We start from the raw sequence: 13,679 nt of genomic DNA, 5'->3' as shown, positions 1-13,679 counted from the left end.
TTCCCCTCACAACAACCCTTTGAGGAAATGGAGGCACAAAGAATTCTTAATTGTTGTGTGCTCTAATTGTGCTGTCATTTCTATATTACATTTATCTTCTTTTTTATTTTTATGCCACTACTACTCTGCCTTAATTTTTACAACTGACATAGAAAGGCTAAGATTTTTCTATTTTTTCCTTTTTCTGTTCTTTCCCACTTATTTTTCCAGATGGACTTGAGTATTTTATTCTAAAAAGAATCTCATTGGAATGTTTATCAGAGTTGGCTTAATCCATAAATTATCTGGAATTAATTCGTGTTTACAACATCAATCAAGGTGTGTCTCCTTTAGTTAACCTTTGTTCCTGGTACATTCCAGGTGCTAAAAAAATACTTCAGTGAAAGAATAAATGAGTGGGAGACCTTTGTTTATCATCTTCATCAAGTCTTGGTTTATACATCTCATTAATTTTTTTTTAACTTTTCTCCATTTGGTCCTGCACATTTCATGTCAATGTTTTTCTTGGCATTATATATTTTGGTTTGTTATTTGCTGTCATGAATATAGTATCCTTTTCCTATAATTTTCTAATTATTTGTTGCCAGCATATGAGAAAACCATTAATGTTTGTATATTTGTTATTAACGTTGTTCTTCTGAAGGCATTCCTGAGGGATCCTTTAGATAGATAATAATTATTTCACCTGTTAATAATAACCATTTTGATTTTTTCAATAATTTTATCCATTGTTTTTGTTCTGGAATTTCCCAAATAATATTTAAAAGATGGTTGATGATAATGGTCATTGAAGAAGACATATTTGAGATCTTTTAAGTTAGCAATAGGAGACATTTTATCATTCTGCTCTCATAAGTGAATGTTTCTCTCTCTTCTGGGTCCCATCTCATTAACATCTGAACTTGAACCCTGGAGGGTGGAGGAGCAGGACTGAAGCAAATTTACCATTTCGTTCTCTCGCTCTTAGAGCTTGGGTGTTGACATACATGGGAATTTCTCAACGAACTGAGCTTGGACATAGACGTGTAACAGCGGCATTACTGCACATAGAATGTGAGGAGCCAAGGCACTGCTAAGACTATATGTGAATTATGCCATTTATTGCTTAGGAGTAAATGCCCTCTATGAATGAGTTCTGCTAGCCCATTTTATGGGTTATGAAACTGTGACTTAGGACATTGGTAACTTGTCCAGGGTTATATAGCTGAGAAGTGTCAGAGACAGGATTTAGGGCTAGAAGATTGGACATCAAAGCACATATTCTTCACCTTGACTTTCTCCCTTATTACATTTGCTTTTGTGTTTGTTCTCTTATATGAGTTCTCTTGACTGGTGAGAAACAAAAGTTACTTGTAAAATAAAATCAAACCTTCAGTATGGATGGATGGACCTTACGAGTTTGAGAGATAGATGCTGAGGACTACTGCATTTTGAATGTTTATGGAGCCCAATAATATGGTAGTTCTTGTTGTATTGGCAAGTAATGATCTCTCCTCCATTATTAATGATAAGAATACAATTTCCATGAAAGTGTATAATTACTAATTATTGTACTTCTTTCTGAGGACTTAGAGACTGTGTGGTTGACATGTGTTGTGCTGGTAAATTTACTGTATTTTTTCCCTGCATTTTGCAGATATGTCGATAAGATTGGCATAATTTATAGGTGCTGCTAATGCTATAATATATAAATTACACTTTTCGGTCATTTTTCCTCATAGGATTTCTAAGACAACATTGAATTTTTGGCACCCTCAGAGTGAAAGACAATTAACTCTAAGAAACCTACTTTCTGTGGAGTTCAGAGTGTGTGTATTTTTAAAACAAGATGCAAGTGTGTGGTAGAGTAGGAAATACCTAAGCAGTTAGCCTCTACCATTGATGGTGAAGATACTAGATCAGTATTGGGAGGGAGTGGAGACAGCATACCCATTTTAAAATCATTGAGGGGCTATCTCAGATAACTCCTTTACTTCATGGTGAATCCCCTCCTGACAGTAGTGAACCAAGTAGGTTTGCCAGGGCAGAAAAATGTCTCAGAGTCTCTGAAATAATAAGTCCGTATAGGAGAGGAATTGCTTTACTGAAGCTTAAAGTAATTTTTCCATAAGCCTGGCCCTTAAAAGAAAGAAAAAATGAAGAGAGCATAAGATTGTTACTTTTCTGTGTCTCTGAATAGAAATGTTCCCAAACGTGGAAAGAAAACTATCTTAATTTTTAAATTTCTTTCTGTACTCTTTTCCCAACTCTAAGAATGCTTGAAATAGATTCCTCCTTATGGCACAAATTAAATTCCTCATTTGTGGCTCACCAATTTCAATTATGCTGTCTTGCATTTTAATCTAGCCTTGTTTTCAGGACTTCTTTTTCTGACTCTTGGCTATTACTTATGTTTGTCTCTTAATTCAAACAATGGCTTCCTTTGTATTAGTAGACAGTTGTCAGTTTTCTTCTAGTTGAAGCCCCAGTGCAGTTTGACTTGGAGTACCCGGATGTATCTCACGCCCGCTCTAGTCCTGCTGTCTGTTTTATTGGACTCATCACCTGGTTGTAGCACCAAATGAATTCCAGCCTTCTTTGGCTTTTCTCCTTTTCTTTTCCTCTCCCTCCGTTAGTACTGCTGGTGTTTGTTAGACCCCCATGATTTTATCCTGAAACTAATCTTGATTTTGACTTAGCTAAGTCAGATTCTAACTTCTGATGTACAAAAGATAAATTTCTCTTTCCTGCTCATAGAAGACTTTTAACTGTATAATTATTTTAGTTTTCTACTAATGAACAGTTTGTTAAATATTCACTAAAACTGTTCCTTCTTTATATGTCTTTTAAGTTTAAATTTTTATTGCATTTTTAATACTTTTATACAGTGCAAAAAAACAAAGCCATCAAACTTGCCTTATTAAAATGCAAAGCCTAGTGTCCTCTAGCTTTTTGAAGAGCTTTTGTCCATTATATAATCTGTAAAGTAGCCAAGAGTTCCTCAGAAGCAGGACATCATTTAGATTTAAAACAATTATGGCTTGTGTGTAAAATAATGATGTGACTTTACCATTCACGGGGAGGCAACCACAGTTTTACTTTAGTGGCAGAATGCTTGGATACCTCCAGTATTATATTTGCCATAAAGACTTTACCAAAGTACCTTAGAGCAAAAAAGTTTGTCATGTCATTTCTAGTAAGTAGATTAAGTTGGTATGACTAGAAAGCCAAGTGACACAGATATGAGCATAGACCTTTTATTTTTTTCCCAGATGTTTGACAGTGTAAACATACATAAAATACATATTAAAGTTTAGATGCTTTATATTTTGTGCAGTAAATTGAAGCCTTAAAAAGAAAACACTTTATTTTTTTAAAAAAGGAAACTCATTAGTTTTACTTCATTAAGACAGTAAAATAGCAGCAAGTACCAAGACATTGTGCACTTCTTTTATTTAAGACAAGTTACTTCATTTACATCAGAGTCAGAAACGGTAAGACTGGCTTTCTTAAATACTTAATATAAGCTTGAGTCACTGGTTAGATAGGGGAATATTTTCCCAGCTGTACATCAGGGAGGAGTTCATTCATTAAATTTCAGAAAAGTGCAGACCCTCAGACAGCCAGCATGACCACAGCATTGAGCATTAAGAGAAACGAAGCATTTACTTTCCAAGCACTTGCCACAGAAGGTAAGCGTGTCTTTCCGTCTGTGGTTGTCTCTTCCCTCCGTAAGTTAAGGGTTGTGCTTTGTTGAGGCATTTCAGAGAAATCATTTGGCATGCCACTAGTAATACTTAGGGTCATGGGTGTTGGGGATGATTTTGTTGAGCTAGTGAGGCTTGTGTTTGTAACCATTCCATCTTGGAGATGAATAGTTAGAGTTGCAGCAGCTGCTTCACGAGAATTGATGGTTTCTGTGGATGTATCTTCTGGATAGGGCACAAAAGCCTTGTCAGTGCTAGTCAAGGTGGTATCTTTGCTTAGAGTGGCACCAAACGTTGTTTCCTTTGTTCGATATTGTTTGGGTATTTTGGTCACTTTGGACTGAGTTACCGTACTCAGAGAGTTAATGGTGTCCACTGTCTGCATCCCGCTTACAGTGAACAAGCTTGAGGTAAATCCAGAAGGTGTGGGGTATATGCTATGTTCCTTCAAAGATGATATTTGGCTAGAACAGGGAGTCCCTATTACATGGGCTTTTGTTTCCATCATCCACTTAAGTAAATAAGTAATGTTTTGGTGGTGGTCACATGACCACCTGTTATTGTAAAGGGTTATCTCTTGCAACTGAAAGAGTTGGTCAAAAGCTTGATCTGGAATGAATGTGAACTTATTGTTGTGCAGGTAAAGATGTGTGAGATTTGTCAGGTTTATTAATGTTCCTGGAAGGATTTGTGTCAAGGAATTGTTAGACAGGTCCACGGTATGTAGTTTGGAGGGCATGTTGGTTGGAACTGTCCAGAGTTTGTTACTACTGAGGTTGAGAACCTCGAGACTTCTTAGTGTATTTTTAATGAGGACAACCTTTTCCAGCATATTCTTAGAAACATCCAGGTATTTAAGGTTCCACTGATAAGCAGTATCAGATTTTTCAAGCAGTTTAATGTTGTTGTTAGCAGCAGACATATTCCAGAGGGACCGAGGTAACTGAGCAGGCAAGCTTTCAAGCCTGTTATTTGAAATGTCCAGGGTCCTCAGATTGGTGTACTGGGTTAACTGGTTATGCAGATCAGTAAAGTGGTTATAAGACAAATTTAAATGGATAATATTCTCTTGCAGTCCAGATGGTAATGTAGTCAAGTTTCTGCCTGAACAGTCCACATGCCTGTGCCTCTCGGTGCATATACATTGGAGAGGACAAATGCATAAAATACCAGGTGTGAGAAACAGAAGGATGAACAGGCTGGGAGACATTTTCAATATCTGATATTCCATCAAAGCCTGGAAACAAACAGATACACCCTTCTTTTAATATGCAAATACAATTAGGCATCTGCATGGGTCAGTTAGCATTAGGCAAAATTTTCAATAAACCTCGTTGTTGTTGAGTTCTTTTATAATTGTTCCAGTGATTAAACTAACAAAGCTCCCCTTCATTTATAGTCCAAATGCTTAATCCTTCAACTGGGGCTATGTGGTAGAGACAGACTCTCTCCCCCTACTCTCTTCTGTATTTTCTCCTTTCTTTTTACCATAATCTGTCTTATTTATCTTCCTTGAGACTTGATAAAATTGTATTCTTGGCAAATAAAAATCCCAAAGAATCTTAAGCTGTTACTATTTTTTTACGTTATTCTTCCTTATTCAAATGGGAAAAAATGGCTGTCGTGTCTGTTTTGGTGTTTTGTTTTGTTTTTTCCTTAAGATCTCTGCAGTAAAGAAATAGTCAGTGTGTATATATAAGATGGATTTTATTTAGATATTAAGACAGTACTTTGAAATTCACCTTCGTCTTCTCAGGATAAATATATCCTTGCAAAACATTTTAAGGCACTTGAAAAATCTGACTAACCCCATACCTTAAAATCTCACATTTTATAAAGTGATTTCTCTATATTTCAGTGCCGAGTCTAAAGGAAAACAATGTGTATATTTACAAAGTGAATGAATATTAGAAAGAAATCCCTCAACTGACACTGCAGCAAATTTCTGGTGCATGCACTTGCTATTGAATATATATTCAATCCTAACGTTGACTTTCTCTTAAAAAAAGAAAAAAATTTTGAAGTCGATTTTTTTACTGATTTAAATAACAGCTTACCATAGTGTCGTCTTCAACATCAGCATCTCATTTTCTCCGGGAAACTTAAGCTTAAAGGTCGCCTTGTTCTGGAAAGTAGGAACCGCTTCTGGCTGTGGGCTGTGCTTGCCTGCTCAGCTGCATTGTGTTGCTGTGAGCTGAAGCTCTGCAACCACCTGATCAGTACCACATAGGAGGACTGCAGAGCTGTCATTGGTGCGGACTCAAATTTATTGCAGGAGGTGCACACGCGACAGAATGAACCCCGAAAAAATCTTTTTTTTAATTTACAGCATTGAGTGTACCCATATAGCTCAGATTTGCCATAGGAAGGAAAACCTCGTGGACTTTAGACCTGGCCCTACTCATTTCTGTGTATTTGTCTGAGCTTTGGCTCTACATTTTAACATTTACCTCGTGGAGAATTCGTGGTTCTTTATAATGCTTCTACTTTTCATGCTTTTTATACATTGAAAAATGCTGAAAATGAACTTGACCTTCCTTGTGGATGGTTTTCTAAGATATTAGTTTAACTGTTTTTGAACTCTGCCTTCTCAATTTTTTTTTCCTAAAATGGTACAATTGTCATGTCACTTTTAAAAATAACATCTAATTTTTTATGTGCTCCCCCAGTGTGGTGATTATTATGTACAGTCACCTTTTCAAATTTATCAGCCACTTAACTGTTCATCTTTTGGGGAAGTACAAAAGTACTTAAATATGATTATTTTATTTTATCTTTTTGATACAAAGGATTATTTTACCCAGGCTATACAAATGAGGGAGGCTGTGTTTTTAAATGAACGTCTCATTTTTCTAAATTACAGTTCATGTGGTAACGTAAATGTGTTTTATTTTATGTCTTTTGGATTAAGGATTTTTTTTCTTCATGAAGTTACTTTGATGAGTGAATATGAATATTATTTTCTCCAGAGACATCTTTGGTAATATATGAATAACTATTTATTTGATTTTATGGCTTGAAAATAATAGCATAAATTTTAGATGATTTCTTCAGAATGTTTTACATTTTATCTTACTGAGAAAACAGTTTGTAGTTCTTAAATTACACGAAATAATGTAAAAGGGAAGTTTCTCATTAGGGGCTGTATAAAATGAGATTTATGATCGCTTCAGCTCTACTCTTTAGTGGACCAATTGTATGAATAATCTATTAAAAGTTGAATCTAATTTCTAGAAGAGCCAACTTACCTTAGAAAAGAAAACAAGGTAATGACAGTTTTTTTGCCAAATTGTTACCATTTAAAAACCAGAAGGTATGGGGCTTCTGGTGGTGGCTCAGTAGTGAAGAATCCACCTGCCAGTGTAGGAACCACGGGTTCCACAGGTTTGACCCATAGTTGGGAAAGATCCCCCAACCCCTGGAGCAGCTGAGCCCACGTGCCACAGCTACTGAGCCTGTGATCTAGAGCCTGGGAGCTGCAACTACTGAAACCCGCACGCTCTAGATCCTGTGCTCCACAACAAGAGAAGCCGCTGCATTGAAAAGCCCGAGCACCTCACCTGGAAAGTGGCCTCTGCTAACCACAACTGAGGAAAAACCCTCACAGCAGTGAAGACCCGGCACAGCCAAAAATTAAATAAAATTTTAAAGTAATAAAAAAACAGCCGTTATTGGACTTCCCTTGTGGCTCAGCTGGTAAAGAATCTGCCTGCAATGCGAGAGACTTGGGTTCAATCCCTGGGTTGGGAAGATGCCCTGGAGAAGGGAAAGGCTACCCACTCCAGTATTCTTGGGCTTCCTTTGTGGCTCAGCTGGTAAAGAATCTGCCTGTAATGCAGGAGATCCTGGTTTGATCCATGGGTTGGGAAGATCCCAAGGAGAAGGGAAAGGCTGCCCACTCCAGTATTCTGGCCTGGAGAATTCCATGAGGTTGTAAAGAGTTGGACAGACCGAGCGACTTTCACTCACTCACTCACTCACTCACTCACTCATTAGCATATTACATATAAAGAAAATCTCTTTATGTCTACTTACTAAATCCTTCATTTTTCTCTAAATTACATTTGCCATTCTTTTATCCCAAATTTTACCCTAATAGAATTTACTGTAAAAATTGAAGCTTATTTTCTTAGAGGAGAAACTATACTCTAGGAGTCATGTTTTGTATGAGATTAATGTTCCTAGAAAAGTACCTACATTTTAAATGTCTGTAGTGTTCGAAATTTATTATTGATTAGGTACTTTATTCCCACTTTACTTTGAGGGTTCAGCCTTGAACTCTTTTAAGATTCTTTCTGTGAATTTAAGAAGCCACTCCTCAATCTTAGTGCTTAATAATAATGTTTTAAAAATGCTGTGTTCAACAATATTATGGAAATACCGGATGAGAGTTTTGACATTTCAGTTTCTTCTGTTTTAGCTTCTGGGTATGTATGTTAAACTTCACAGGAAGTGGCTGAGGGTCAGTTTGTTGTTGTTTAGTTGCTAAGTTGTGTCCGGCTCTGCAACCCCATAGACTATAGCCTACCAGGCTCTTCTGACCATGGGGTTTGCCAGGCAAGAATACTGGAGTGGGTTGCCATTTCCTTTTCCAGGGATCTTCCCAGTCCAGGGATCAAACCTGCATCTCCTGCAATGGCAGGCAGATTCTTTACCACTGAGCCACCACAGAAGACCTGGGGGTCAGTTTACCAAACACTTCTTAAATCTCTCCTTTTAATTTTAGGAAGTCTCATTATATCCATGTCTAAGTAGAGTTATCCAGTTCCATTATACTTACTAGTACTTTTTTTTTTTTTTTGAAAGAAAGAACATGTTGTTTCAGTAGCTAGAGGATCATATGAATTTGTGTTTAGGCTGTATTGAAATCAGATTTTGCCGCATATGATAGAAAATTCCAGTATAATAGTAGTAGCAATGTTTCTTATTTTAAGTTTGGGGACATGTGAGGTTGTTTCTGTTATTCAAAGATTATTGGAAAATTCTCAAAAAGAAAAAGAGGGTGGAAGTACTATTTATAGCCATACCACCCTGAATGTGTCTAATCCAGAAGCTAAGCGGGATCAGGCCTGGTTAGTACTTAGATGGGAGAAAAAGGGAAGTACATTTTATTTATTTTTTGATTTATTTAAAAACATGTATATATTATTTTGCTCAGATAGCGCTCAGGGTATTCAGGCCAGATTCTTACTCTTAGACATATCTCCAAAGAAGACATACAGATGGCTAACAAACACATGAAAAGATGCTCAACATCACTCATTATCAGAGAAATGCAAATCAAAACCACTATGAGGTACCATTTCACACCAGTCAGAATGGCTGCGATCCAAAAGTCTACAAATAATAAATGCTGGAGAGGGTGTGGAGAAAAGGGAACCCTCTTACACTGTTGGTGGGAATGCAAACTAGTACAGCCACTATGGAGAACAGTGTGGAGATTCCTTAAAAAACTGGAAATAGAACTGCCTTATGATCCAGCAATCCCACTGCTGGGCATACACACTGAGGAAACCAGAAGGGAAAGAGACAGGTGTACCCCAATGTTCATCGCAGCACTGTTTATAATAGCCAGGACATGGAAGCAACCTAGATGTCCATCAGCAGATGAATGGATAAGAAAGCTGTGGTACATATACACAATGGAGTATTACTCAGCCATTAAAAAGAATACATTTGAATCAGCTCTAATGAGGTGGGTGAAACTGGAGCCTATTATACAGAGTGAAGTAAGCCAGAAGGAAAAACACCAATACAGTATACTAACGCATATATATGGAATTTAGAAAGATAGTAACAATAACCCGGTGTACGAGACAGCAAAAGAGACACTGATGTATAGAACAGTCTTATGGACTCTGTGGGAGAGGGAGAGGGTGGGAAGATTTGGGAGAATGGCATTGAAACATGTAAAATGTAAAATATCATGTAAGAAATGAGTTGCCAGTCCAGGTTCGATGCACGATGCTGGATGCTTGGGGCTAGTGCACTGGGACGACCCAGGGGGATGGTGTGGGGAGGGAGGAGGGAGGAGGGTTCAGGATGGGGAACACATGTATACCTGTGGCAGATTCATTTTGATATTTGGCAAAACTAATACAATTATGTAAAGTTTAAAAATAAAATAAAATTAGGAACAACAACAAAAAAAGAATAAGTGAAAGCTAAAAAAAAAAAAAAAAAAGTCATTTCTGTGCCTGGTGGAAACCCCAAGATATTTAGATTACCTTGTAAAATAAATCCTTTTTGTCTCTGGAAAAAAAAAAAAATAGAAAAAAGAGATTACTCTGCAAAAAAAATAAATAAAAACATGTATATATTTTGGCTGTGCTAGGACTTCATTGCTATGTGCATGCTTTCTCTAGTTGTGAAAAGTGGGGCTCCTCTTTATTTGCGGTTCAGGCTTCTCATTGTAGTGGCTTCTCTTGTTGGGGCACAGACTCTAGGGCATATGGGCTTCAGTAGGTGCAGTTCACAGGCTCCAGAGTGCGGGCTTAGTAGTTACGGCACACGAACTTAGTTGGTCCGCTGCATGTGGCATCTTCCCAGACCAGGGATCAAACTGGTGTCCCTTGCATTGCAAGGCGGATTCTTAACCGCTGAACCACCAGGGAAGTCCAGGAAGTACATTTTAATGCTCTTGAATTGAAACCATCTGTCCTTATGATTTTAGAAATTCTCATGAAATAAAATAATAGTGTATTACTCCAAAAAATAATTTTTTGTAGGCTGAAGTGTTTGTTACAAATTATTTTAGATGTTATTCAGACACATTACATTTTATAAAAGTCTGTGAAGTCAAGAACTACAGTTGTTTATGCAACTATTATATTCTAGACTAAGCAGTAAATTAATTTACATATTCTTTTGTGAAACATGCTGTTCTAGGATATATTACCCCAATATTGTGAAAAGTATAACAAATTACCTGCCAAGGAACAGCTCGCCCATATTAATCAAGTTTGGCAACCCAATCCGTTTATCTTTGTTACTTAAGTTGATAACATTTATTGTGCTTATTTGAGAGTGAAAGTATTATGTTCTCTATTTTTAGTAATACAGACTGAATTTACTGCTGAAAACAGCTAAGAGTACTGAATAAAGTATTATAAAAGTATGGAAGGACTGACAAGATAGAAATTATCAAGTCAAAATTCAAAAAGGACCTTTCTCTTACCTCACCACCCTTTACCCCCCATGCCACTGGCTTGTTGCCAAAACTCGGTCACTTGTTCCCTAGGATGTCCCTCATCTGGATTTATCTGTTTGCTTCCTTGTGAAGATTTAATTTGTTCCTCTATCCTCATATTTCCTATAAATAGTTTCTAACAGAATTACATAGCTGCTTATTTATATCATCCTACAGTAGTTTCAAAATAATATCAAGTATTGCTACAGACAATTAGTTTATAGACTACTGAATAACGTTTAAGATTTGTTGCAGCCTTCTTTGTTTTAGAGTGTATTTCACTAAGGATGTATAGTCAATTCTGTGTCCTAACGCAACTTGAAAGAAATAATTGTTTTCTCTATATTTTTATATCACCAACTTTACATAAAGTTCATCTGTTTCAGTTGCTTAGCAGTTTTTAGGGACTGTGTAAGTCAAAAACAAGGTACTTTCAGGAAAATTTTGCTCCTCTTTCCCCTCCACCCTATTCCTTTCCTCTTCCTATCAGTGACTATTTTTATTATTGATAGCTTTTGATTGTATCTTAACAGTATTTCTTTTTGAAAACCCAACAAAAATATGTGTGTATGTATCATATGTTCTTACCCCTTCCTTATATAAGTGGTTACTACATATCTTGTTCTTTTTTTCTTAATAATATATCTCTAAGATCACCCCATGTCTGCGTATAGAGGTCTTTCACATTCATTACATGATTCATAGTGCTGCATTTGGGAGTGTACCATGGTTTATTTAACCAGTGCCCAGATGGGTATCTGGATTGTTTCTAGACTTTTGCTATTACAAATAATGCCACAGTGAATACCCTTGCATCTTATTTTGTCCAACAAGTCTTACAAAAAAATTTCTATAAGTAGGATTGCTGAGTGAAAGGAAAAGTGCATTTGAAAATTTCTGGGTATTACCAGATTTCTCTCTGTAGATGGTACCATTTTGCAGTCTTAACAGCAGTGTGTCAGGGTGTCTGGTTCTGGAGATCTAGAGACTCTGTTGCTGAACTTCTGTATTTTTTTTTCTTAACTATGAGAAAAGTTGCATATCTTTGTCTTTGTTTTCAAGGATCATTTTAAATTTTTCTTCTATAACTGTCTTTTATATGTTTTGCATACTTTTTCTAGTGTGTTGTGGGTATCCCTCCCCCGCCACATCTGGGTTTAGGTTTTTTAAAATTTAGGGTTATTAGCCCTTTGTCTTAATTTAAGTTGCACATTTTCCCCCAGTTTGCCCTTTGTCTTTTGACAAAGGGTTTTTTTTTATGGTGTTTGTTTTATTTTTACATCTGAAAGTTTTATGTAATGGATTTCTTTTTTTTTTAAGTAGTACTTTTGTATTTCAAGTCTCAAGTAGAAAGATTTGTCCTACTTTCAGATTATAAAGGAATTCACTCATATTTCTTCTATTATTTGTATAATTTCATGTTTTATATTTAGATTTAGGATCTATTTGGTGTTTGCTCTAATGTAATATGAAGTATAGATCCAATTTCATCATTTTCCAAACTCTGTCCAGTTGTCCCAATAATGATTTGAGATTTAAGTCTGTTTCTGGACTTTCCATTCTGTTCCACTGACCTGTTTATTCATGTACTAGTATTACAGTGTTTTACTTAGAGGTGACCGTATATTTTGCTACTTCTACTTTTTGTTCAGAACTAGTTGATAATAGCAATTAAAGTCATTCTCATCTAATTCATTGTGTTGCCCACGACCAACACCGAATGGAACACACATGTGATACACGTGTGTTGCAGTGCAGAAGTAGATGCTTTTTGGTCCTATGTTAGTGAAAAGAATTCTGAACCAGGGGTTAGGAAACAAACTCCGGTTTCAGTACCACTCTTTCTGACCCCATTTTCTCAGCACTTAACAAATTAAAGGAGTTGAACTACATGGTCTTGAGAGTTGTCCTGAATCTCGTTAATACTGATCTGATAAGAGCACTACTGATGTGTGTAGTATGTAGTTCCACTTTTTATTCCCCTGTGGCTTATCCTTTTGCCATAGTCATGAAATAAACTTTCTCTTCTGGATCCTGCTTCTTTAATATTTTCTGTATGTTTTTCTTTGTTCCAGCATTTTCTTTTCTCCTGTGTTTCTTTTATTAGCTTGCATTTCTTTCTGCTGATTAGGCAAGGATTGCCACCGTTTGGCTGCTCAGCTTCCACTGACCTCAGTAGGGAAAAATTGCATGCAGTAAATGGGAATTACTTTCCCCCTGGCAGAGAATTTCTTAAAAAACAAAAAGCAGCTGCTGACAGTAGTCTGTTCTTCTGTTATACGAAGAACAGAACAAGGAAAGCTTCCTCTTTGGTATTTGAAGAAATCAGACAAGCCTATGACCAGGTCATCAGCTCTTGATTTATCTATGAGGATTGGTATTTCCCTGTATTTCACAATACACTTCCTTTAAGAGGTCAGGAAGAAAGTGATTAACAAAAGGAAGAGCAGAATTGTGGAAAGAGCTCATTAGGTAACAATCCTACATATAAAACAAGAAAGTTTATGATGGTTTAAGGCATGTCAAACTCTTTACCAACTATAAAAACTTTATACCTTACTTACCCGAACTAGAATACTTAAAATTCAAAAGAATAATTGGAAATTCTTAAACTCCTAATTGTTGCTGAATAAGTTAACCTTAAAAATGGTAAGTTTGAAAAACACATGAAAGAAACTTTTTAGTGTGGAAGACAGAGGAAAACCAACATAACGTTGACAATTTATATCATACTTATTCAAGAAAAATAAGCTCAGTGTAATGTTTCTACAAATAAAAAGGTTTTACTAGTAAAGAAACATTCA

The 13,679-nt window shown here is 36.3% G+C and overlaps 2 protein-coding genes across 10 annotated transcripts in view; one reads left to right on the top strand and one right to left on the bottom strand.

The window, feature by feature from the left end:
* NF1 (neurofibromin 1) overlaps positions 1–13,679 on the top strand; it is a 323,089-nt gene that overhangs the window by 241,538 nt on the left and 67,872 nt on the right. The gene's annotated exons all lie outside the window — the stretch shown is intronic.
* Positions 3,223–8,820, bottom strand: OMG (oligodendrocyte myelin glycoprotein). The gene is made up of 2 exons (XM_061390471.1): positions 5,744–8,820; positions 3,223–4,923 (listed from the first exon to the last, which is right to left on the bottom strand). The coding sequence occupies exons 1-2, from the start codon at positions 5,744–5,746 to the stop codon at positions 3,595–3,597; spliced, it is 1,332 nt and encodes a 443-aa protein (XP_061246455.1). The 5' UTR covers positions 5,747–8,820; the 3' UTR covers positions 3,223–3,594.

Source organism: Bos javanicus, chromosome 19 (assembly GCF_032452875.1).
Source record: "Bos javanicus breed banteng chromosome 19, ARS-OSU_banteng_1.0, whole genome shotgun sequence".
NCBI classification, from domain to species: domain Eukaryota; kingdom Metazoa; phylum Chordata; class Mammalia; order Artiodactyla; family Bovidae; genus Bos; species Bos javanicus.
Note: the sequence above shows the minus strand (reverse complement) of the source record. Positions and strands in the feature narration are given on the sequence as shown.